Source organism: Typopeltis vanoorti, chromosome 8 (genome assembly GCF_054136105.1).
Source record: "Typopeltis vanoorti isolate ZY-2024b chromosome 8, IOZ_Tvanoo_1.0, whole genome shotgun sequence".
NCBI lineage: Eukaryota > Metazoa > Arthropoda > Arachnida > Uropygi > Thelyphonidae > Typopeltis > Typopeltis vanoorti.
This window is the reverse complement of record NC_143556.1, coordinates 151882257-151908327: the sequence shown is the minus strand read 5'-3', so window position 1 is coordinate 151908327 and position 26071 is coordinate 151882257. Positions and strand designations below refer to the sequence as shown.

The following is a 26071-nucleotide window of genomic DNA, read 5'->3' as shown; positions in this document are numbered from 1 at the left end:
CTGCATTTCCTGTCCTGAATAAGTGACTACTTTATTTAACCAATGGCCCAATTAACCAGATTCTACTGGATTTCTATATTCATACATGAATAAATGATGATTGCAAACAATAAGCGCTCAAAACTTCCAGTTAGTAAACTGAATTTTCATGCAAATGACATCATAATCAATAGAAAAAAAGAAATGGTGGAAAAGTGTACATTGATGACAAAACTTTTGTATATGGTTTTGCCACAAAAACAAAGTAAATAGCAGGAAATAGAACAAAAGAAATTGTGGAAAACAGAAAAAAATGTAATTGCGTGAAGTATGACAAAGGCAACTGCAGTGTGAAGCATGATGATTTTTGGATATATCACATTTTGTTTGAATAAATTAGCTGTCAATTGTATTTTCAACAATGTCACATTTTTAAAAATTAGAAATTGGTGATATAAATATACATATTAATTCTCCCCTTCTATTTATGTAATGTAATAATAATGCAGAAAGTACTTTTTAATATATACTACTACTACCACTGCAAAATCAATTAAATCCACTCGTCTTCATAAAGAAAATAAATGTATGTAAATATAGTCATAAGATTTATAAGATTTACAAACTCTTATCAAACCAGTTAGTAACTTTATATTATCAAGTATCACTAAACTTCAGCAATGCTTTGTAATGGTAATTTTCCTGACACACTGAAGTTTACAGACCATGTTTAAAAACTGCATGTATTTTTGATCAGCAAATGTCAAGAACTTATTCCTTTACTTAAACAGGCAAACTGTATAATAAAATGATTTGATTATCAAGTTTAAGAATTGCACTCATTTTTGGCACTCATCAAATATCAAAAATTATCATCTATTACTTTAATACACTGAAAGTGTATAATAATACTGTTTTTCTTATCTGAAAAATTGGTTTTCACATTATACGTCCTACTCACAAAAAGAGCTACACAAAGTTAAGGTTCAAGGCAAGTGTTCACAGGACCACACATCCAGGAAGCAGTGCAACCTGTGGAGATTGGAATACATTATATTTTGGAGAGGAGAGAGAGCAAGAAGTAAAAAGAATCCGAAACCAAGATTTATCTGAAAGCTTCTTTCAAGTGGTGAACAACTACTATAAGACAATCTAAAGAAGTCATCTCACATGTTGTTTTTATAGGATAGACTGTAATACAGTTTGGAGAGTTATTTCTTTTAGCAACTGGACTACTATTGCTCAAACTATCAAGAAGAAGAATGAAATCAGTGAAATTAATGAAAATAGAAAGAGAACCACAATCATCGCCAGAATAAGGACAGAACATTTTAAAGGCATGAAAATACAGCGAGACAGTAGTAGGAGCTATGAATCATGCAAGAACTGTCCAGGAGTTGAACTAACACCTGCCCATATCTATTCTTGTCCAACAATTGCTGCTCTACAGAAAATTGTCAATAACACTAAAGAAAAGCTCTACTCCATCAAAGTTCAACAGATTGCCAAAGCAGCTCTACAGATCTACAGTCATATCTAGAAGCTCTTCAATGGACTCGACAACAACAACAACTACTATTGCTGTCCATAGCAAATTTGTTGGTAGCAGCACCATTCTTGAAATAAATAAATATAAATACTGGTAAGAAACCAATTACCTCTATTATGTAGTACAAGCCTTGTAAATGCAGTAAAGAAAACATTTTTCTTAATAGTGAGAAGTATGATAAAAGAAATGTCAGGAGACAGAAGAAAATATTTTGAGAAATTATACATTGATGATACAACTCAAAGGATTAGCTGAATAATGAGAGCAATAAAGAAATAAAAGGATATGAAATTATAAAATCAAATCCAATTATTGTTTCAATTTCAAAATGTTATATTAGCTTAAATTAATATCACACTTATCTGAAATCATCATAAACTAAATGTGTATGGTCTGTAGCATTGAAATCAAAAATATGAAAATTTCAGCACGCAGTCAACTTTATAATTAGTCACCTCCAATAATAAATAGGGAGAGAATGGAAATGAACATTAGTCAGCTTAAAGGAAGAGGAAACAGTGACTGGCACAGCTGGTGTGAATAAGCAGCTTCCTAATAACAGAAACCCAATGATGGACAGTTGGCATAAATTGATAATTTTCTCTTAGAACCATAAATTAAAGAAATTTGGCACAATGCACGGCATTTCATTAACTCAAAGTTATGTTGGGGAGCTCATTTTGTTCTTGAAAGACTCTTTATCCACAATATGAATGATTCTTTTTTTTTAATTTAATTCATTAAGAGTTCAGGTAGGTAACATTAATAAAGAGGTTTAAGATAACCAACATTTTGAAATTTAAACTAAGTCTGAATTTTTATTTTAATAATTTCTATTCTGGTTCCTTCTTATGTCTCATTGTTTTCATTTGTACTTTTTCAAATGCTGTTTTATGTTTAGTGCTTATCAATCCCTTGTGTTCTGTCAACAACATAAGATTTCCCACCATTTGTTTCTCCTACACTCCATTCATGGAATGAGGATGGGAAGATCAACTTTTTTTTTTTTTTTTTTTTTTTTTTTTTTAAGAGCCACACAGCAAACCTCACTCTATAACAAATTACTTCTTTAGTTCCTATGGGTTTTCTACCATGAGTATACTACTGTATCTAGAAATAGGGTGTACTACACTAAGTTGAAAATGAAACACTTCTCAGAAACACCCCTGATTTCTCTGTATTATTATAGATTATGTAAAAGTCTCCTTCTAGTTCTCTATATATGATCAACCCTTATTCAAGATTTTTAGTAATAGCAAAAACACATTCCCCAGCACCATTAGTCCTTTTAAATAACTCAATATTTTTAGTGTTAAAAAGTAAGAACACACTTCACACTGTCATTTTTTCTCTTGTGGCGAAGTGAAAAATTTGTGGGTTATAGCACTCCAGTACACATATTTCAAATATATAAATATTAAAGGTGTTAGAATTAATGGGCAAGTTTTGAAGAGAGATATTTGAATGAAAACTTCAAATATCTGGGAAGTATACTTTCTGGTGATGGAAGTTTAGACCAGGAGATAATGAGGAACGATTTCACTAGTCAAACTTTTAGTGCAGCCTACTTTGAGACAGTGTGAAACCTCACTCACCCAAAGTACACTAATTTGAGACAATGAGGTTTCACACCTCACCAGTAGACATTTTGACTTATACAGCAGACAGATAACTAGACTACAAGCAATGGAAATGAGTTTTAATGACAATGCTAGCAAAAAAAGAAAGAAAGATAGAATAAGAAATGTGAAATATTAGGAATGGTTTAGGTCCATAAAGTGTTAGAAAGACCAAATAAAAGAAGATCTATAAAAACCTGCACTGAAATAGTGTTCACAAAGGAAAAAATGGGGAGATATGATCCACCTTACCTGACAGTTTCTGATGGAACAATTGTAGATAAAGAGAGAGAGCTATCCTAGCAATATGTCATACTGGTCAGCTGAATGGATAGTGTACCTGAAGGAATCAAAACCTACAACTTGGTTGTAGATTCAAATTCCCACTTTATATAAGCATGGATGTTTATGAATGTGTAATGGTAGATGAATTTTATCACCTAGGTGTGAGCTTATAGAAGCCAGAAAGATGGGGAGGGAGAGGAATTCCATGTTTCTAGAGCAGGGTTTCTGAATTACATAACCATTAGCCTGCCAATACCAATACTATAGGCTTATACCCTCTACACGTGGTATTCAAAAATTATTTCAGAAGACGCTTTGGATATTCATGTTACAAAATTACTCCTTTCAATCACCATACCAAAAGTATTTATTACACTGCAAGCTGTAATCACTATTTCCCCTGATAAGAGCCTGAGCTTCCAAAGAAACGTAACAATTGGTAACAATTGTGATTCTTATTTAAAGTACTTGCAATAATTTCCATAAAATATGTGGGGGAGGGAAGCTTATAAAATATACACTGTCATGATCAAATTGTTGACATGTAGCTTCAAGGGATGTATGAACACTACATGAAAGTTTACACTGGCCTAGTTTGGCTGAATGGTTAGCATATCTGTTCTTCAACCAACAGGTTGCACATTCAAATCGTGCTGTGGGCATAGATGCTTGCGATTGTTTTTAGGTGGAAGATAAATTTTGCTGCCCGGTGTAAGACCACAGCTTTGCTTCCTAGAATTCTGTTGAAATAGTTCCATGATCTCTATAGTTTGGTCTCTAGAGCAGGGTTTTCAGATAATGTAAAAAATAAATATATCAATTAGTAATAAAAAAAATTAAAAAAATCCTTGGCTCAACCACCACAGTACTAATATACCATTGGTTTTAACTTACCATGAGTAGGAGGTACAAAAAAGACACATTATTACTAACTTCCACTAAACAATTTTCCTCCAAATTAAGATGTTGTCTGTCAAGACTCCCATACTATCTTATTCATATTATCTTATATTTTGGTCCTCTCAGCTACTTCAAACATCATCAAGATATGCTTAGTCTTCCAACAAACACCTGTTGTGATAATCTTTCATCTCCCATTCTGTTCAAGTGACCATACCACTAGATCACCTCTGCTCATATTCCTGGATGCTAACAATATCAGTTCCATCCTAATATCATACTATGGAGATATAGATTGGAAGGAGGAAAGGAAACATGGCATGATGGAAATGGAATAATTATCTGAAACAGCATGTGATGGAAGCGACCATGGGGTTTGAGAGTGTTGGATCTGGTAAGAGAATATATAACAGTAGCAACTCTACCTCTAATCAGGGAAAGTGAGCATGCAATCTTGTTCCAGGAGGTTTCTCAACATGTGGAATTCTAAGTCTAGAAAGTGTTTAGGTGGAACCATAAAACTAACAATTATGATAAACTTAGGTGGAAGCTTGGAGAAGCTTCACTGCATAAGAAGGAATAAATGTCTGTAGTGGATGGGAAGTGGTCAGGAACTGTTTGAGATAGGCAATATCCAAGCAGGAGCTGCAAAAAAAGAAAGCGCTGTGGAAAGGATATAAACAAAAAAAGTGATCAGTGAAACATGAAGGGTAACTAGTATAGTAAGAAAGGTGAAATCAAATGAGAGAAATTTAGTTAAGCAGGCCAAAGTAAATCCAATTTATTTATTTATTTTTATGTAGCAAGAGAAAATGATTATGGAAGAATAACCTTAGTCAGCGCTGATGGTAAGAAAGTGACAGAAGCATAGAAATAACAGTTGATAAGTGATCACTCTGAAGTTACTGATGTGAAAATTGAGTTGAGGGTATTTTTTTTTAATGGAGAATCCATCCACGAAAGGTTGGTCGATCTATAGCACACATTTGACTTGAAAAGCCATGGACTATATTCCTTTGAAAACATAAGATGACACATTATTCCAGACATCAGAAGTGGAGAGGTTGAACAAAGAGGAGGAGAAATTTGTTCTGTGGGTTTGAAGTTGAACTGTGAGAGGATGCTGATTGGCTTCTGCAGGCATATGGATGGGTTTGGAAGAGGGTGAGAGAATGATTGATATCAATTCTCAGAAGATTATTCATCTTTACTTGTCAATGTGTTAAAGACCACCTTGACAAGTAAAGAAAGGAAGGTTATTATCCCTCTTTATAATATAATATAAGGCTATGATTCAGCCACATCTTGATTATTGTGCACAGTTTTAGTTACCTGGGTTTCTTGGAAATCAGGAGGTGGTGGTGGAGTCAGAGACGAATGACCCAGCTGGTGACAGATCTGTGGAATGCTCCCTATGAGGAAAGACTGAGGATGGCTGGATTTTAGAGGGTTAACAGGTGGAGGAGAGAGAGAGGACACGAAAGAGACTTAAGTTACTAAAGGAATTATACAAGATTGACACAAAAGAAATTTTTTAATACACTGGTAGAGTGAGAACAAGGGGTCCATCCCTGGAAGTTGTGTAACAGTGTGGTTAGTAAGAGGATGCAAATTAGGTTCTTTGCTTGGAGAGCAGTGAAGTGGAATGCATTGCCTGAGGTAGTTGTGAGTTCCCCAACAGTGAGCAAGTTTAAGGAGAAGTATTGTTTGAATAATGGTTAGTGCAGGTCTCCATCAATGAGTCTTGACCCCAAAGAGATATCCATACAATAATTCTGCTGCTGGTGCCATCTGTTCACTCCTCTAATTTTTCTCAGATTTCTCATATCTGCTGTCTCCAGCCATTGTTCAAATGTTTTATTATTCACCCAGTTCTCAAGATTTGTAAGTTAAAATTGGTTGGAATATTCTTGTATGCAACTAGTTAAATGTTTTAATTAAAAAATTAGAATGTCATCCCTTTCATGTCAGTTAATTCCTGGAGAAGCACTATATTGTGCATGTGTGTGTGTGAGAGAGAGAGAGAGAGAGAAACTATGGAATAAAATAAATTCTTTCTTGTAGTAATAATGTTTATTTAATACATTACGAAGAACAGCCATAAAAGCCTTCAGTAAATATAACAAGGGAATGTATTTAAGTTTAGGATCTGGAAAAGACATAGGATAAAGTGCATTTACCGTACTGACTTATTTGTTTTTTATCATCATAAAACAAACTGGTTAGGAAAATACTTCAAGAATGCAAAACCCGCTTCCAGTTTTATTTAATAAAAATAAAGACCATTAATTCAGCATGGATATGCAAGGTACTGACATATACAACTTGTGAGAAAAGTATGAGCATATAAAAAGCACGAGCAACATAAGGCAATGCTACAACAACACTGCTCTCAAGCATTATCATGAGTTTCTCAAGTATATGATTTTTCTGTTTAATTTATTTTAAAAAAAATTATTTTACCATATTGTTAATGAAGCATATTTATAGATTTTATACCCTACCTTGTGTGGTCTGAGCATTTACTTCAGCTCCATGGTCTATCAAAAGTTTCACTATATCTCCATGTCCAGCGCTTGCAGCTTCCATTAATGGAGTTGTGTCCTTTAGTCCACGATCCTCCACATTTGCTCGCATAGCAAGGAGGAGCTGAATGAAAAAAATAATAAAATTTTAAAAAAATCAATGACTGCTATGTATACTGACATACAGTTGTGAACTGAATCTATGAACATTGGTGTAATTGTACTGGTTATAAAAATAGCAGATTGCTTCCATGAGATACCTGCATTTAAGTGGGTGTGATAATGAGCAAAGATAACTTCTCACAAAGGATGATAATGTGGAATGGGGAGCCAAACTAGTTAATAGGGTTCTGTTGTCAAACTGTTGCCCTGCTAAAACTGCTATGTGCAGCAGTACCTTTGGTATACAAAGAACAGATATTCAATGGATGTGGGGAAGGAAGGATAGAAATATTAAAATTCCCAAATTTAATGAGATTTTAAAAATTACTCCAGCATGATACTGTCAACAGTTAGCAAACACTAAAATCAAGACAATTACATACATATTCTTAAAAGTCACGAATTAAAAACTGATTACATAAATATTCTTAAAAGTTACATAAATTAAAAGTTACAATTACATATTCTTAAGTTCTTAAAAATGCATATCTTAAGACAATAAAATAAATTATTTTTTCAGATAACTATGACATAAGATTTACAGGAAAGTCTTTACCAGATTGCCTGAATAATCTTGGAAATTTAAAGGAAGTGTGTTTTTTTTTTAATGGCAATCCCATATAAGAGAGGCTGTTCAACTTATAGTAATACTGTGAATACGTTGAGAAAGTACCTCAATAACAATAGAGCTTATGACTTGTGGATTGTATTGTTCAGGAAACATAAGAGAGGAGACTGTTCCAATAGAAGAATAAAAATTAGTTCTTGATTTCAGAGATAAACTGCAAGAGACATTATCCTAAATATGAGAAAAGAATTCAATAGCTGGATGGATCTGTGATTTGTATAGTTAATGGCATTCAGAAGTATGATGCACTGATTAAAAGAGAAAACCTAAATGATGAGGAAACAATACTGGTAATAATATGTTTATGCCAAGAAAGACTGGAGGTCAATGATATACTATGAAAATAAATCTTACCTTGACCATAGATATGGGAGTTGTCAAAACAAGTGATGAGATTATGTATTAGATGAGATTAACTTTTATTGGCATTGAACAAGACAATCAAAACTCCATTATAGAATGAGTTGGAGATTAAATTATAACAAATTATAAGGTTACAGATGTTGATATTCTGAAAGATTTAATCATTTGTGTAGAGGAATATTTGTCAAATGAGAAAAACAGAAGTGCAATGTTACTGTCACTAAGAAACTGTGGAGTGAATATGCAGTCCACTCAACAAGACTGCCAATTTCCACAAGGAAGGAAGACAGGTGAAAAGAACAGAACCTGGAGGAACCTCAGCACTTGTTGCAAACTCTCAGGATAAATATCTAACCACATCACATGTAATGTGCAACTAGACAAAGATATTGGCAAAGTTACCAAAGTCAGAATTCTCTATAATGTGACCTTACTGAGCAAACAGTAACAGGAAAAGGAAATAACTAACTGTACAGTTTATGTAACCAAAAAATGTAGCAATGCTGGTTACTAAAAAAATTAATTTAGGTGATATGTCACAACAAATCAAATAACAGTATCTAGAACCATTTAGGACTCTATGCCTGACTTTGGTTGCCTTTTTTTTTTTTCCAGCCTCATTTGTCCAGTGTTAGTGCCTGAGTGCACATATCGTGTTTTGTGATCCCAGATTACGGCTTCAAGTTTTTAGAATTAATATTTTAATATATGTGGTTATTTCCAGTGTTAACTATTATTAAATAATAGTTAACACTTAACTATCATTTTTCAGATAATTTTTAATTACCTAGGGGCATATTTGACTTCAAATTTAAATGACATAGTAACAATAAAACAAACTTTCCATAGCATAGTCAATAATGAATAAACTGAATAAAATTTAGAAAAACAGCAAAATTCCTACAAATCTAAAAATTATAAGAAAGTATAATACTACTAATAGCTGTCTAAGGGTCAGAAATCTTAAAAAAAGAAGCAGAAAGGAAATGGTTGGCTTTGAAATTAAATGCTTTAGGAATTCAACAGAACTCACTGGACAGAAAATACAAATGTACAAGTGCTGCAAGATTTGAATATCCCTGGCTCACCAATTCTTAACATATTTAAAAAGCATCAACATCATTGGTTTGGTCACATTGTGTGAATGGAACTGTACTGACTTCCTTGCCTGGTATTTGAGGGCATTATGAAGGGTATAAGACCGGGACAGGGATTAACATAACATTAAGTCCTTAGAACAGCATTATACTTTTAAAGCTGTTGGCATATTAAAGAACTTGCTTGGAAAGAGAACAGTGGAAGGCTCTTATTCACAAAAAACCCCGTCTTGAGGTAAGAAGAAAGCAATAGCATGTTCAAACCATGGGCAGACTTGAAAAAAATAAAAAATAAATAATAATAATCTTAATTCACCCTTAATCCACCCATGGTGGGGTGCTTAAGTGTCAAAGCTGTATAACTGAGAGGAGACCTCCACATAGCCTTTAAAGGAATGGGGAGAACCGACCAAGGCTTCTTCTGACCTAATGTCCAATCCTCGCCTTCTCGTGATGCACCCTGTTGGATATCTACCTGGATACTGAACAAACGAGGATGGGCTGGCAATTTGGGATTTAGCCGACCAAATTGTATTCTTATTGGTTAAACAAAAATACAAAATGATGGTACAACAGGACAAAATTTCATGCCGGCTGGGGCATCGCCCAGTTAAACAAATATCATATCCTGTTAACGATAGTACCCTGTTATTTTCGCCAGGGAACCAGGGCAAACAGCGAAAAGTCAGCTACTGGAACAAATCTGAAAACACACCCAACTCAATATCACCAGAGTTAAAGATTAGTACTATCAACATAAGAAGCCTGAATGGCAAAGAAATGGAGCTAGCTGAGGAATTAGATAAGTACCAGATTAACATAATAGAGGTGACTAAAACAAAAAAGACAAACACTGGTGAAATCTTTCTGAGCAATAAATACAAAATGTTATATTTGGGCATATAACATTTTGTGTTGAATACTATGGCTACTCCTTCAACACAAAATACGAGCCTGAATGGCACTGGACAATAAGTCTCATTGTCCAGTTCCCCACAGAAGGTTCTACTAAGGTATAAGTGGAGGAATTTTTTGATGCTTTAGAAAAAGCAACTGACACAATGAAAAAGGAAAAGTTGGTCCTTGTTGAGGATCTAAATAGCAGAGTAGGAAATGATTGTCAGACATACAAAAATATTTTGGGAAAATTTGGAGAAAAGAGCAAAGCTAATAATGATAATGGCAAATACCTGTTAGATTTCTGCTCAGGACATGGTCTGGTTATTAAAACACCATGTTCCAACATAAAAATGTGCACAAATTCACATGGAGATAAGAGGCAAGGAATAAGAAAAGTCTCATTGACTATGTTACTGTTGATAGTGATGTTTTCTCCCTGGTGCAGGACACCAGAGTGTACAGACGATTTGAAATTGGAAGTGATCACTATTTAGTCTTGAGCAGGATGAAACTGAATTGCATATTGAAAAGAATAACATGTAAGAAAGTTTTAAAGATAATAAACGTTTAGCAGCACTCAGATGGGAACTGTAGACTAAAACACACAAAGTGTGTTTTAGTCTACAGTTTTGTGTAAAACACACAAAGATTATTGAAGAAAAAATGAAAGAGTTTGAGAACAGGAACCAAACCTTGGAGATTCAGTGGCAAGCCTTGAAGAACACCCTGATTGATTCAGCTAGAGAGGCATGTGGTGAAGTTGTCTGCAAGGAAAGAAAAATTAGAACTCCATGCTGGAAATGAGAAGTTAAAGAGGCAGTGAAGGAAAAGAAGAAAGCTTATCAAAAGTTCCTGGCAAATAAGTCAGCTTGTGCTCTTAGAGAATACAAAGACAAATGTAAGAAAGCAAAACACTGTGTAAAACTAGCTAAACAAAAGTCATGGGAAGACATCTGCAAGAACATAGAAAATAAATATCAAGAAGGTGGCAAAATATTCTGGAAGTTGTTGAAGAAGCTTAGGTATGGAGGAAAGAGTGCTATAAAAGGAGTTAGAGATGATAAAGGTGACATGAAAACAGGAGAAAAAGATATCCTTGAAGTATGGAGTAATTATTTTGAAAAACTGCTAAATGAAATAAGCAGTGATGACAGCACAGCGGTAAAAAACACTGACCAGGCATGCAGTCAGGAATACATATCCATATTTCAAGTAGAAAAAGCCATCAAAGGCTTGAAATGTGGAAAGGCAGTAGGAGTAGATGATATTCGACCAGAAATGCTGAAGTATGGTGGTATAAAAGTCTTACAGTGGCTGCACTGCATAGTTCAGAATGCCTGAACAGAGGGATGAATCCCCGATGACTGGAGTAGAGCTCTCATAGCACCCATATATAAAAAAGGAAATAAAACAATGTGACAATTACAGAGGTATATAGCTACTGAGTGTTCCTGGTAAGATATATGCAAGTATACTTGAGAAACGATTGAAAAGAATTGTGGAAGAAAAGCTTGGTGAAGAACAAGCTGGATTCAGGTCAAATAGAGGCTGTCAGGATCAGATCTTCACTTTATGACAAATAGTGGAGAATTCATGGAAATATAACAAATATCTGTATTTAAGTTTTGTCAATTTGGAAAAGGTATATGACAAGGTGCCAAGAGAGAAGCTATTCAATACGCTACAGTTATATGGTGTCAATGGGACATTATATCAAGCAATACTTAGTCTTCATTTGAGTTGTAAGTCAGCAGGTAGAATTGAAGGAAGTATAGGAAGATGGTTTAATGTTAAATCTGGTGTGAGACAAGGATGTACATTATCCCCTCTGATATTCATTATCTATATGGATCACATTATGAAGGAAAGTGATATTAAACATGATATCAAAATTGGAGATGTTAACGTCAGCTCTTTGCTTTATGCGGACAATGTTATACTTCTAAATAAATCCGCTACAAGTCTGCAAGATTCTCTGACTAAATTGAATAGCTGTTGTAATAGATATGGTATGAAGGTCAGCAATAAAAAGACAAAGACAATGAAAATAGGCAGAATCATTGAAAATGTCAACTGTGTTGTGAATGGAGAACCTGTCGAATTTTAGGAAGATGGTAAATTAAATATAGAAATAGACAACAGAATCAGCAAAGCTGGTATGGTGGGAAGTCAATTGAATAAATTCATATGGAATAAGAGCGAAATTAGTCGGAACTCTAAATTAGCTATACAAGACAGTGTTCAAACCAGTTTTAACTTATGGATCCGAGTGCTGGGTCAGAAGTAAAACACTTAACCAAGACTAGAAACTGCAGATATAAGAGTTCTGAGAAAGATTATAGGCGTGAACAGATGGCATCAATGGTAATATCATATTGAAAACAAGGATATAAGGAAAGAACTTGACATTGTCAGCATCCAGGAATGCATTAGCAAAACTAATCTCAGGTGGTATGGTCAGTTAAACAGAATGAGCGAGGAAGGATTAGCAAAACAAGTATTCTCTATCAGGTTGGCAGGAAAATGACCCAGAGGAAGACCAAGATATGGGTGGATTGATATGGTACAAAGTGCCTTAGATGATAAAAATATAAGATCTGATAATGTTGGAGTCTTGACAAGTAACAGACTGATTTGGAGGAAAACTGTAGATAGGAAGTTAGTAATAATGTAAATTTTTTCATGTAGTACTATCATATCCTGTACACCCCTTGAGGGTACATGGCAGGAATTTGATGATGATCCACCCATTGTACAAATATAAAATATATTCTTCTGGTTCCCATCTGCCATACGGCTGGGGGAGGGTAGCTATATGCTTCCATTCTAGGGAGAGATGATTATGAGCAAGGTGGTTTCCCGTTGCCTTCCTTGCTGTAAGTATTTATGACTGTAACCTGTGTGTTCACGGGGCCGGTTTGCCTGCTTGCAGAATGAAAAACCCCAGATAAACTGGTGGAAAAAACCCTGCTGCCCACGCTCAAGACCGGCTAACTTGGCTATGGCTGAGGAAGATCCTTAAGCTCCTCACGTCGTGGACGGGAATCGAACCTAGGACACTCCTTCCCCAGGCATATGGTTGCAAAGCGCAAAGCCACTAGGCTAACCGCGTGGACATAAAATATATAGGTTATCAAAAAACCTTTTGTGAGTGAGAAGTCACAAATTATTATTATTACGTGACACCTCCAGATAGTCTAAAGACTCATCGAGGGAGGGCACCTACTCTACAACTCTGTCTCCACCACTCAAGTCCACCAACTACAACGAACCAATGGCACTAACACCATCTGCCGCCACCACTAGTATTTTCACAGACAATCACGAACATCCATGCCCATGGGAGGATTCGAACCCGCAGCCTTTTGGCTGGAGAGCGGGTATGCTAACCACTCGGCCAACCAGGCCAGCAATTTCTCGCCTGCTTTAATATGCTATTGCAGTACACTTCTTCAAGAGTTACATTTAATAAATAAGATGACAAAAAAAAGACATTTACTATAACAATACACAGTTTAACAATAGAAACAACATTGTAGTCAAGTAGTACTGTTAAGCCTCTGCATTAAATTAGATGCAGATGAGATTTTTGATGAACAAAGACAAAACAATGTAGAATATTTCCTTGAATTTAATCCCGTTGAGTGGGTAGGCTTCTTATCATATCAGAAGCTTCTTTAAAATATTTGACAAAGATGTTGTGGTCCATGTAAGGCATTTCTGTTCTGACGCCAAAGTGCTTGTCGACATGTTCAGACATAATATAGTGGACTGGTCAGACTGGTTTGGTCACAAGAACAGTGGATTTTACACACCTAGTTTTTTTAAGAGGTGGCAGTTTTGGAGGATATAAAAATCTTAAGAGACCTTACACAGGTCTCAAAGGCTACAATGTTTTTAAGTATTTTACATGTTTTGTCTGTTACATGCTGAATATACAGAAATGTTACTGCTCCTTTGTAGTCTTGGTTTTTCTTGATTCCTTTGAGCTAGTACAGGATGCTATCTTATAATTACAACTGTTTTTGGTAATGATGAGATAGGTGTTTAAGTTCTTACTCATCTTTTCTGTGCTAATAAAGAAAACTGCATGCCCTGCATCAGTTTTAATGCCTCCTGATTTTTGTTTGTAGAAAACCAAATCTACACTGAAAAAAAATTTTTTTTTATGTTACATCTCACCACCACCACTCCACACACTCGTAGCTTTGGGTCAGGGATGAGGGGGGGGGGGGGATGATTCTGGCATTCCTTTAAGAAATATGGAATAGCTGGTTTTACTGAAGCCCAGATTATATTATTTATAAATGTATTTACGAAGTGTAAAGAAAAATGGCTAACAGTGAAGAATACACTTCCCAAGGGACAACGAGTGACAAGTGCATGCAGAAATAGAAGTGTTTTCTGGTTTACAATTTCAATGGTAAATTGCATGCATTTATGCTGTATATTCAAGTGGTTAAGTTAGGCAGCTGCAAATCCAAATAAAACTGTAGCCAACATATCTGAGCCAAAATTTGATTTTAAAGCAGAGGAATCCAGAGCACACTGTTCAGAAGCCACATAAAAGTTAGCTATGCAAGAGGACAGTTGCAAATCCTTGCTGTACCTTTCTTTTCCAAGTTAAAATAATATACAAAGTGTTCAGAACAAACATGGGCAAAGAAGCTTGAGATACTGAGTAGTAATTTGTCTTATAAAAGAAGAAATGTGTTATTGAACTTTTAGGTAAAGGACAAATGTCAAACTGACTAATAAAACATTTTACTGAGTATGATGATCTTAATTTTGCTTGTGAAGAGTTGTGAATATATATATATATATATATATATACACACACACACACACATACTAGAGGGCTCCACCCCGACGCCTACAGCACCCAATCCCCCTGTGGTCCGGACTGGTAGGCCAGTTCTCCTTGAATTCTGATGACTCAAATTTTGAAGACTTGACACTCGGGGTAGTCCCTGAGTGTCGAGTCTTCAAAAGGGGGGGCCTTTCCCCCCCTGGCTCCTACAGTGCCCAACCCCCCATGTTCCTGACTGATAGGCCGGTTCTCCTTGAATTCCAATGACTCAAATTTTGAAGACTCGACACTCAGGGATAGTCAACAGAGAAGACTCGACAACATTTGAAACTCAGGGTAGTCCCTGAGTTTCAAAACGTGTCAAATAACTTGACAAAAGCGTTACAAAAAAAACGTTACAGCCTATATCCGTTTCAAGCCGACATCACATCCGTTTCCAATTTCAGCTTATCATTTTATAGTATAGAGTGTATATATATATATACACACACACACACACACTAGACAGGAAAAAAAAGTTTATTCATCGAAGCTATCAGTCTACTTTTTATCAATATTGTTATAGGTGATGTTAAAAAAAACTAGATGTTATGTTGACAAACTAAAGTAACACATTCTTTAATTCTCAATATCCATTACATGAAATTATACTAAAACAGGCTTTCCTTTAAAGTGGGTTTAAAATGTACATCACAACACAGTTTGCATTTTCTTCCATTTATTGTTCATAATGAAGGGCGAATTTATATAAATTATCCATCAACAATAATTTAACAGGGAAGACAAATAATAAAATTTATGAAAACAAAAAAGTAGGTAGCACTATGTGGAGCCAAACTCACTTTCCACAAAGCACTCAGTCACATGATCTGGTCTGTGACTTGTATTTGCAAGATTTGTATTTGTATTCTTTAAATAACAGTATTATAAAAGAATCTGTGTGTGTGTGTGTAAAATTTTTACACATTTGATTTTGCTAAGATAATTCGTGTTGAGAGTTAGGAAAATAAGCTTACAACAATATTATATTACAATTGCACACCTACTTAAGAGGTCAAAGTGTTGGAAGAATAACATATATAGACTACTACAATATTTAATCACTATGTGCCAATTGTAATTTTTGTGTTTATAAGCACTGATTTATTTTGCTAATAAAATTATTTTGAGAAAATTACAATTATTATTTTTTTTTTTAATAACAGATTGTCTATTACATACGTCATGCATGTGTGTATGTGTCTATTTAATACTGAATAAAATGAATGCATTGATTTAGAAATCATAACTTCAATTTAAATGCATATATAATACGAGAAACTTACTTATTATCTTGCATAGAAAGTGAAGATAATTGACTTATGTTTTAGAGAAAACCAGCAACTGGAAATTTTATTTCCAACTCTCTGGAAATAAAATTTCTCTAATGAATTCATCGGCAGCCACCCATGATGAAAAGTCTTGACAATGAATGAGATGTTTAAAAAAAAAAAAGCATAAATTATGTGAATAAAATATAATTTGAATGCATTTCGAATAAGGCTAAAAATTCACTAGCCAGTGGTCTATGTTTACCTCGCCTGAGGCAAATGCACTTGTAGAGCCTTGTACATTATATATTTCATGCAACAGATTTACTCGGCTATATAAAATAATTAAATAAATGTAATGACTAGAGTTACCAAAATAGGAAAAAAAAAAAAAAACTATTATTTGGGCACACAACTATTTTCATCTTCTTAGAAAGCATCCAGGTACATAACATGAAGAGAGAAATGTAAAAATATGCATTACAAGAGAAACAACAGCTATAAATTAACTTGCATACGTAGTGCTGACATTTGAAGGCATGAGAACGTGCACATTGCAAAGTATGCATGGCACATGTGTGCCACATGAAAATTATCATTTATCATTCATTACAATTATCATTTTATTTAGAAATAGGCTTCTGTTTTCGCATGAAGTTTGTAAAATCCCTTAATTCATCAAGTTCAAAAAGGATAAATGGATAAAAAAAATTAAATAAATCAAAAAGTTTGGGAATTTTTCAAGGCAGCAAACTGAGAAGCACAATGCATTAAATGTTCAACAAAAGTATGGAATACAGATGGAAACTATTGATGCAAGATTGAACATTTGAAGTTATTTAAAGTAGTTTAATGAATTAGTAAAATGCTACACTGAGACATTTGCATAAGGATACTGAAACACAAGAAGGAAATGCTTTAACAAAATCAAAAACACTGATGTTATTTTATTAAGAAACTTTTAATATAACAAAGTCAGGATTATTAAGACAAAGCTATTACGCTTATTATGAAAATGATTCCAATTTTTGTGAGAAGAAAACAGATATGTGCCATTCCTAGCAATGTCACACAAGTTCAGAGATTCAGTCTCATCATCAATGAATTGACTAGTACAACGGTGCAACATTTCAACATTTATCCAAATGAAAATTAAAGCAAAATTTACAACCTTGTTTTACACTCCTTTTTCCCAAACATATATATATAAAAAAGCATCCCATTTTACTCAAATCCAAAAAATAAACTGATGTAAACATAGATAATCTAGATATCTGTATGATCACCAAGGATAATTAATCATTTTTTCCAGAAAAGATTAAAATGATTTTAATCTTTTCTGGAAAAAAAAATAAAAAAAAAAGTATTGTCAGAACTCTCTAGCAAACAAAACAAGTTCAACGTGTAAACCACTACAGATGCTTAATAATAAAAAGTACTCAGAAAATGCAAATGCTGCACTTTAAAGGATATTTATTACTATGTTGTAAATGAATGCAGGCAATTCTGAATGAGTGAAAATCATACTACAAACAAATAAATTACAAATGAGAATTTTTAATACTAAATTCAGTGAACAACATCCAGCATTATTCAGCTTCTTAATTCTGTGGGATTGCAGCCGAAGTAACTAAGGATTATAAGGCCAGTGTATGGCGTCTATTAATTTATGAGTTTCTGGAAGAAAAAACCCTGAGACTGGATAATACACACCATCAGTTGAAAAACTCCTAGGTTCTTCATACTCTGAAATCAGAATCAAAGGTGGGCATCCACCAAAGAGCATCATCAGTATCGACTGACCTATGGAGGCTTGCAGTGCTCAGCATCATGAATACTATGAAAAAGAGAACATTTTTCATCTTAAGAGATGAGACAAGAAGAAAAAGGAGATATTAATTACTATCAACTATTCTTGGTTATCTTAAAAAGCAGTTCATAAACTCCTGTACAGAGAGAAATCAAATCTATGTTTAAATTTAAATGCAATACAGACACTATCTCCTTTCCATACTTAAAAATTTCTGTTTATTACTTCAAGATTTAAACAGCAAGAAGCAAAAGATAGCAATCATCTCTAGGAAATTTCAGAACCTTTAAACTTCACAATTACTGTGGAAAGTCTTGCACATGTACAGAGGAAAAAATTTTGAGATCTGGGAAAATGGACATTGTCGTCACTTCTTTCCAGAATACAGTGAAATTATCTGGTCACAACAAAGCCTTTAAGAGATACTAGGTATTGATTCTGCATCACGTACGAAAGTCAGTGATGTGATCTTCTAATACTTCAGACTTCAATTATTCTAATAATCAACTAAAAACAAAATGATGGCATGTACTTTCCAATTTATGTTAACGGTTTTAATCTCATTTTACAATTACTATTTTTTTGCAATTAGTAATCCAAGGTCTTGCCACTGAACTTTAAGCAATGAAAATGACCCCCACCCTGGTTTAGAGTGTCTGAATGAGAAATATCTCGCTGCATACCAAATCGGGAGAAATAAAACTGGCTGTCGGGCCAGTTTTAAACTAAAACTGGCCTGACAGCTGTTTCAAACTGGTTGGTTTTCGTCAGAGACCAGACAGAAACCTTAAGAGAACAAAAACTCTCTTTCAAAAACTAAGGAACTTGAAACGTCAGAGGTGTATTTTTTTAATTCTCAGTCAGTGAAACCTTAAAAAATGGACCAAATTAGAAAATATATATGGACACCTGGGCAGCGTGCATGTTTTCTAAAGTAGTCTGCACTAGGGCAACTTGTAAATGCTGACAGACATATTCCCATAAGCCCTCTGGTCAACTTATTTGTACGAGACTTTCATAGTTTCTACATTCGGCTTTGAATAATGCTGGATCTAATATCCACTTGATTTTTATTAATTTTGCATCACCGAACTAAAGCCTTTTGGGTCTTTATTTTAGTAAATATTTTTCTAAAAGGATAATTTACTAAATCACATCTCATCTGGATTTTGGGCTGAAAAATATACCAGCTAAAAAGAACATTATATCACCTAACTGTGTTGGACCTCTCTTGAAAAAAACAGGTTATTTCTTCAGCAGAAAAAATTCTCCTGAAACCCACTTTATCAAAGAAATTATTGTAGATTCCCTATTCTCAGTTAGTGATACGAAAAGGTCCAGACTTGACAATAAAAGCTACAAATTCGAAAAATCCCACAAAAACGTTTCTTCTTTCTACTTTCATCTTCAAGATGCACAATCTTTTTTCTCTTACTAGTGCAAAGGATTCTCAAGTACAAATGATCAAACACTTAAAAATCAACTTGCTATCTGAAATAACTGATAATTCATTACTGCATTAATGGAACCTTTAATATCCCATAAACCAGTGGATCCCAAACTTTTTCGGTTCACAGCACCCTTAATGTATCAGCATTTTTCCATGGCACCTAAAGTCAGAACATAGGCCTACCTAACAGTTGGTGCAGTTAGGTTGGTTAAGTTTAAAAAATAAATGAAACACATATTTCAAATTCACAAACAATTCATGTAAAAAGTATTAAATAAGTACATATTTTGAACAATCATATTACTGAATAAATAAATCGAATCGTAATTGATGGGGCAGGTGAGCTTGTGGTTCACTGCACATCTCAAATCTTGAAATCAAACTTGTACAGTGTCAGTTAGATGTCCTTCCTATCATCGCATCAACGGTCAGATTCTAAAACAACATGGGCTAAGTGTCATTTCAGTGAAAATATTGGAATATTTCATAGCACCCTGCAGTGCAGTTTGGGAAACACTGCCATAAACATTTGTCTTCCTATCGAGTTACAAAGTTCCTATAAATTTCTTCCAGAATTGTTACCCTAGTTACTATTGTAACATAACTAAACTCAAAAAATCTTTCTTTCTGAAAGACTGCTACTAACAGAACTTTTTTCTGAATCGTTCCATATGACTACTATTTGTATCTCTCTCTCTCTCTCTCTCTCACAGTTCTACCAGATGTTTACTAGTTACCATGTTCTCTTCACTTGCACATGATCCAGTGCACATGATACTTTCGATTCTGCTTTAGTCATGAAGTAAGGAAACCGTTGCCATTATATACGTTATCTTCACAGTATTTTGCTTGAAAGTGGTAAAAATGTTTTCAGGCAACAAAGTGAGTCTTTTTAACTTATTTTAAACACAGTTAAACATTAAACTATAACACTAATATTGGACACAGTAAATTATAAACAAAATCTTACTACATTCACTTCATTAAATTGTTAATGCTACAGGTAAAATGTACACAATGCACAACTATATACATACATAAAAAAACAAGCAGTGAATCATGAAGTTCTCAAAATATAAATGCATTAACAACCGAAAATAGTAATTTGAAATGGAAAATTTCAGTTTACATGAATTTCATCATCATCAAATTCCTGACAATGTACCCTCAAGGGGTGTACAAGATATGATAGTACTACATGAAAAACTTACATCATTACTAACTTCCTATCTACAATTTTTCTCGAAATCAATCTGTTAATTGCCAAGACTCCAACATTATCAGATCTTATATTTCTATCTTCTAAGGCACTTAGAAGCTAATGTCACATTTTTTGTACACATTTTTTTTAGGAAAAAAACTTTATCACTGAATATTATAAAGAATTTACAGTATTTCATCTCTGGAGATGAATTTTTGGGTTTTTTTGACGATTAAAAGGTGGGTAATCTAACTAGGAAAGATCACCCACCTTTTAATCGTCAAAACTCAAAATTCATCTCCAGAGCTAAATGAAGAGACACTTGAAACTTCACTCTTCTAAATCAGAATCCGAATCCTCATATAACAAAGGGTCATCTGTACCATCCAGTACATTACTAATGCCACACTTTTTAAATGATTTAACCACTGTCTCAATTTTCACAGCATCCCATGAAGCTTTGACTCACTCACAAACTTGCAAAATGCTAGTTTCGCAAGTTTGTGAGTTTCCTTGCATTTCCTCTTCCTTCTTCCTGATGGCGTAACCTCAAAATCTGAAGACTGTGTCTAGCTGTTCCACTTCTCCTTCATAAATCCCTTAAATGGTTTATTAATACAGACATCTAAAGGTTGAAGCTGACTAGTTAGACCTACTGGAATTACAGCTAACTGAGTTTTCAATTCCTTGAGTTTATCTGTAACATCGTCTGTTCTGTGAGAACGAAACTGATCCCATACTAGCATGGCAGGCTTCTTCAACAGTCCACCAGGGCGCCTAGATCAAATTTTATCTATCCGAAACTTCATTCCTCCTCCATCCATCCAGCCTTTTGTGTGAAATGATGTACAAACACTTGATGTACAAACACTCCTTTAAGCAGTTTTTCTTTGGGTAGCGTCTTCCTTTTAAAAATCAATAATGATGGCAATTTTGTCCCATCAGCACAGCAGGATAAAACCGTGCAGGAGTTTTTTTCGTGCCTCGAAATTTTAATAGTAACACTTTCAGTGCCCTTGGAATCTACAGTTTTGTTTGAGGGCACATCAAATGGCAGTGGAACCTCGTCCATGTTCCATGTTTCCTATTTGTACAAGTTCAAAATTTTCTCGTTTCCTTGCGTTAATGACGAATCGATGAAATTCAATCATTTTTTCTTCATATTCAGCTGGCATCTTTTGTGATATTTTTGTTTTAGTCTGCATACATAGCTGGTTTCTCTTCATGAATCTTGAACACCATGATGTTGATCCAGTAAAGTTGGCAATCCCTCTGTTAGTGGCTATCTCTTTCGCTTGATGAATAATCATTTTTTTAGACGCTGAAAGTCCCACTTTTCTGTGGTCTAAAATCCAAGTATTCAGTTCTGCCTCAAATTCTGGCCATTTTGCAGTTCCACTTAGTGGTTATGTTTAATGTGAGTTGCTTTTTTTAAATCCTCTTCCTGATTCCACCAAGTTCTTATCATTTTCTCAGTTGGGGGTGGTCTGAAAGGCCTCTCTGCAGCCTTGATCATCTTCATCTGTACATTCTTGTATGTACAAGGCTATGTAGCTTGTATGCAATACTGTAACAATGCCGATGTTTTTCAGCCATAATTTGCCAAGAAATTTAGAGAAAATTTAACAGCAGAAATTTATCACCGTTCACAACTGCGACAACAATTGGAAAGTTTAAACGAACAGGATACAGCTGTGATCGTCGATGACAGCACATGCGCATCCACTGAACTCTACGTCAATGTTTCTCAAAGTGTGGTACGCATATCCCCGGGGGGTACATGAAAGGTCTTCAGGGGGGGGGGTCCGTCACAATTTTTGACTACGCATCATTAACGCATAGAATAAAATTCAATGTACCTGTGAAGTTCGAGATCACAAAATGTTCCTATTGTATCACTGAATAAGCTACAGAGACATCTGCAGGCTGTGCAATATGTTTCTCAACAAACAGTGCAATTAGAGACAACTGGGATAAAAACAGCACTAACTAATGAATCGCATGTCCCCCCCCCCCCCTCCCACAGAAAATGCTGTATGACTCAATTGAGTGAAAGTGTTAAAATGAAGAAATATATAGTGAATGTGTTTCAGATATTATATAAGGAATTCAGTTGAAGAGAATTAGCATTTCAACTCAACTGTCGGCTTGTCTTTGTCATTTAGTAGCACTATCTTTTGTTAATACCGCACCAATCATATGAACGCGGATGTCTGAAGTTTGAGAAACACTGCTCTACGTAACTGGAATGCTCTCACACACACTGCAAGGAAGCAATAAAAAAATTGCATAATTAGGAACAGAGAAAATTTCCAGAAATGAAAATAATAAAAAACTAAGTATCAGTGTATAAGACGCATCCTGTTTTTCAGACTTATTTTCAAAGAAAAAAAGTGCATCTTATACGCCGGCAAAATACGGTAAGTATTTTTGAGCAGCAAAAGGAGTGACCAGGAGTGAGAGAATTGTTTGAGCAGGAGCCTCCTCCTCCTCCACCAAGAAAAACACGAGCTGAATTAATGAAGGATATTGATGCTGATTATTATGGATACTGTGATGATGGTATCCCTTGTTCCTCTAGAATTGGAGAAAGATAAAGAATCTATAGAAATTGCCTTAAAAGAGTGGAAAGCTCAAAAGGAAGCTTTACTGTCTGGTGATATAACTGCAAGTGGAGAAAAAGATGAAGTGGATATCTATGAGGTAGCAGATGAGCCTATTAGTGATGAAGGGGACAGTATATCAAAGACGGAAACAGATGAAGATGATCAGCTAAGATTCATTGCACATTCCAGTTCCCCCCCTCACAAAAAGAGGTAGAGAAAGCATTGGTATAAAGAAAAAAAGATGAACTACTGAAGATGTATATAAGTGGTTCACTTCAGCAAGAAACAGATGAAGTCAAAATACTACTTGGAATGAGACGAACATTTCATAGAATTTAGTCCTATTTGCATTATAATAGATTCATGAATTCATGCCATGGAGTTCAAGTGACACATATACTAAAGCAAAGAAAGGATTGGATTCTGGAAATCCATTTATCAGAAGCCCAAGAAATTAGTAATGTAAAATAAAATGTTATTTATGATGTGTATATATAAGTGACATTAAGAGAGTGTGTATAGTATTTTATAAGCATTCGAGCAATTTTTATCGTGTGTGTGTGTGTGTGTTCATTAAAAAATGTTTTAAAGGATTTGTATTGCGATATCAGAAAACATAATTTTATATTTTTGCCTGTTTGAAAAATAAAGAGAACCAGTTTTTATGACAAAAAATTTTTTTTGCTGGCCTGGTTTGGCTGAGTGGTTAGCGTATCAGCTCTCCAGCCAAACGGCTGCGGGTTCAAATCCCGCTGTGGGAATGGATGTTTGTGATTGTCTGAGGAAATGCTAGTAATGGTTGTCGGCGGTAGGTGGCGTTGGTGCAGTTGCAGTTATTTGATTGAGTGGTAGAGACAGAGTTGTGGGGTGGGTGCCCTGCCTCGATGAGTCTCTGGACTCCCTGGAGGTGTCCTAATAATAATAAATCTTGCTCTTCCACTGGGTCTTATTCCTCTCATCTTAGCATCAAATAAATGCCACAAAAAAGTTTTGCTAACATTCTTTTTCACATTCTATTTAAATGACCATACAACCTTTCTGCTTGTCCCTAATTTTTTGCATAACTCCAATATCAGTGGTCTCTAATCTTTGATAAACTGCTTTATTTATAATATAAATGTCAGATAACTAAATTCTGGTTAATTACTCTCTTATATCATGCAAATTCACTCAACTGGCTTCCCATACTAGCTTTACTAGTCTGTTATCTATTTCCATATTTAATTTGCAATCTTCACAAAAAACTGTCTAAATCAAAGGAATGGGTATACAACAAACTTGCAATATAAGATAGAAAAAAGTAGCTGATTAACAGGTAACGAAGTTATGAATATATGAATATGAGTAAGTCCTCAATATGTAAGTAGGAAGGTGACTAGTAGTATACTTGTGCATAGTCCACTGTTGTTCAATTTGCATATCAATGATAATGGTGAGTCAAGACAGTGGCATCCAATTGTGTGCCTCCATAGCAAAATTGGAAGTACAACAGTATGTTGCAACCTTCAACTGGAAAAGGTGCAAGTTCAATTCTCATCTTTTTCAGAAGAATGTTTATATGGGCTTCTTTTTCATTTGAAAGTGAGTTAGCAGATCTCGTACACAAGTAGCAGGATTTATTTCTCCCACATATAGACAAATCAGCCTTTAGAGCACATGTAACTTACGGACAAAAATACTGTAGATGGCAGTGATGGTGGTTGTGTGTGGCAGGAAAATCAAGTAGTAGGGAAGGCGGTTAGAGGTGTGTGATGGAGTGTAATGCTATCCTGCAATTAGTCCTTGGATTGTTTAGAGTTGCCATGTAATGATCTTCTTCTTCTTGGCTTCACGTATTAGGCAAATGTTTGCCTGTAACGTTTTCAAGGGTTTAAAAAGTCTTCTGCCCATCTCCTGGGTCTTCCTCTTGATAGGTGTCCCTTTGGTTTATATTTTATAATGTAATAATAATAATATATGGGGTGCTTAAGGGTCAAAGCTGTATAACTGAGAGGAGACCTCCACATAGCCTTTAAAGGAATGCGGAGAACCGACCAGGGCTTCTGACCTAATGTCCAATCCTCACTTTCTCGTGGTGCACCCTGTTGGGTATCTACTTGATACTGAACGAACAAGGATGGGCTAGCAATTTGGGATTTAGCCGACCAAATTGTATTCTTATTGGTTAAACCAAAATAAAAAATGATGGTACAACATGACAAAATTTCATGCCGGCTGGGGCGTCGCCCGGTTAAACAAGGCCCTTTTCGCCAGGGAACCAGGGCGAACAGCGAAAAGTCAGCTACTGGAACAAATCTGAAAACAAACCCCAACTCAACATCACCAGAGTTAAAGATCGGTACTATCAACGTAAGAAGCCTGAATGGCAAAGAAATGGAGCTAGCTGAGGAATTAGATAAGTACCAGATCGACATAATAGGGGTGACTGAAACAAAAAAGACCAAAACTGGTGAGATCTTTCTGAGCAATAAATACAAAATGTTATATTCAGGAAATGGCAATCAAGGAAAAGAAGGAGTAGCCATAGTATTCAATACAAAATATGAGGCTAATCTTCTTGAATGGCAGTCAGTCTCAAGTAGAGTAATGTGGGCAAATATGAGAATGGGGAACTGGACAATGAGACTTATATGTGCCTATGGTCCCACAGAAGGTTCTACTAAGGTAGAAGTGGAGGAATTTTTTGATGCTTTAGAAAAAGCAACTGACACAATGAAAAAGGAAAAGTTGGTCCTTGTTGAGGATCTAAATAGCAGAGTAGGAAATGATTGTCAGACATACAAAAATATTTTGGGAAAATTTGGAGAAAAGAGCAAAGCTAATAATAATGGCAAATATCTGTTGGATTTTGCTCAGGACATGAACTGGTTATTACTA

At 34.9% G+C, this 26071-nt stretch overlaps 1 protein-coding gene and 1 pseudogene across 1 annotated transcript in view; one reads left to right on the top strand and one right to left on the bottom strand.

Annotated features, from left to right (window-relative positions):
• Nucleotides 1-26071, bottom strand: part of mask (multiple ankyrin repeats single KH domain) — an 823307-nt gene that overhangs the window by 693041 nt on the left and 104195 nt on the right. Inside the window, 1 exon segment of the mRNA XM_090396371.1 lies at nt 6837-6981. Coding sequence (XP_090252497.1) covers nt 6837-6981 — 145 coding nt within the window.
• LOC150104436 (pre-mRNA-splicing factor ISY1 homolog pseudogene) lies at nt 19718-23533 on the top strand (annotated as a pseudogene).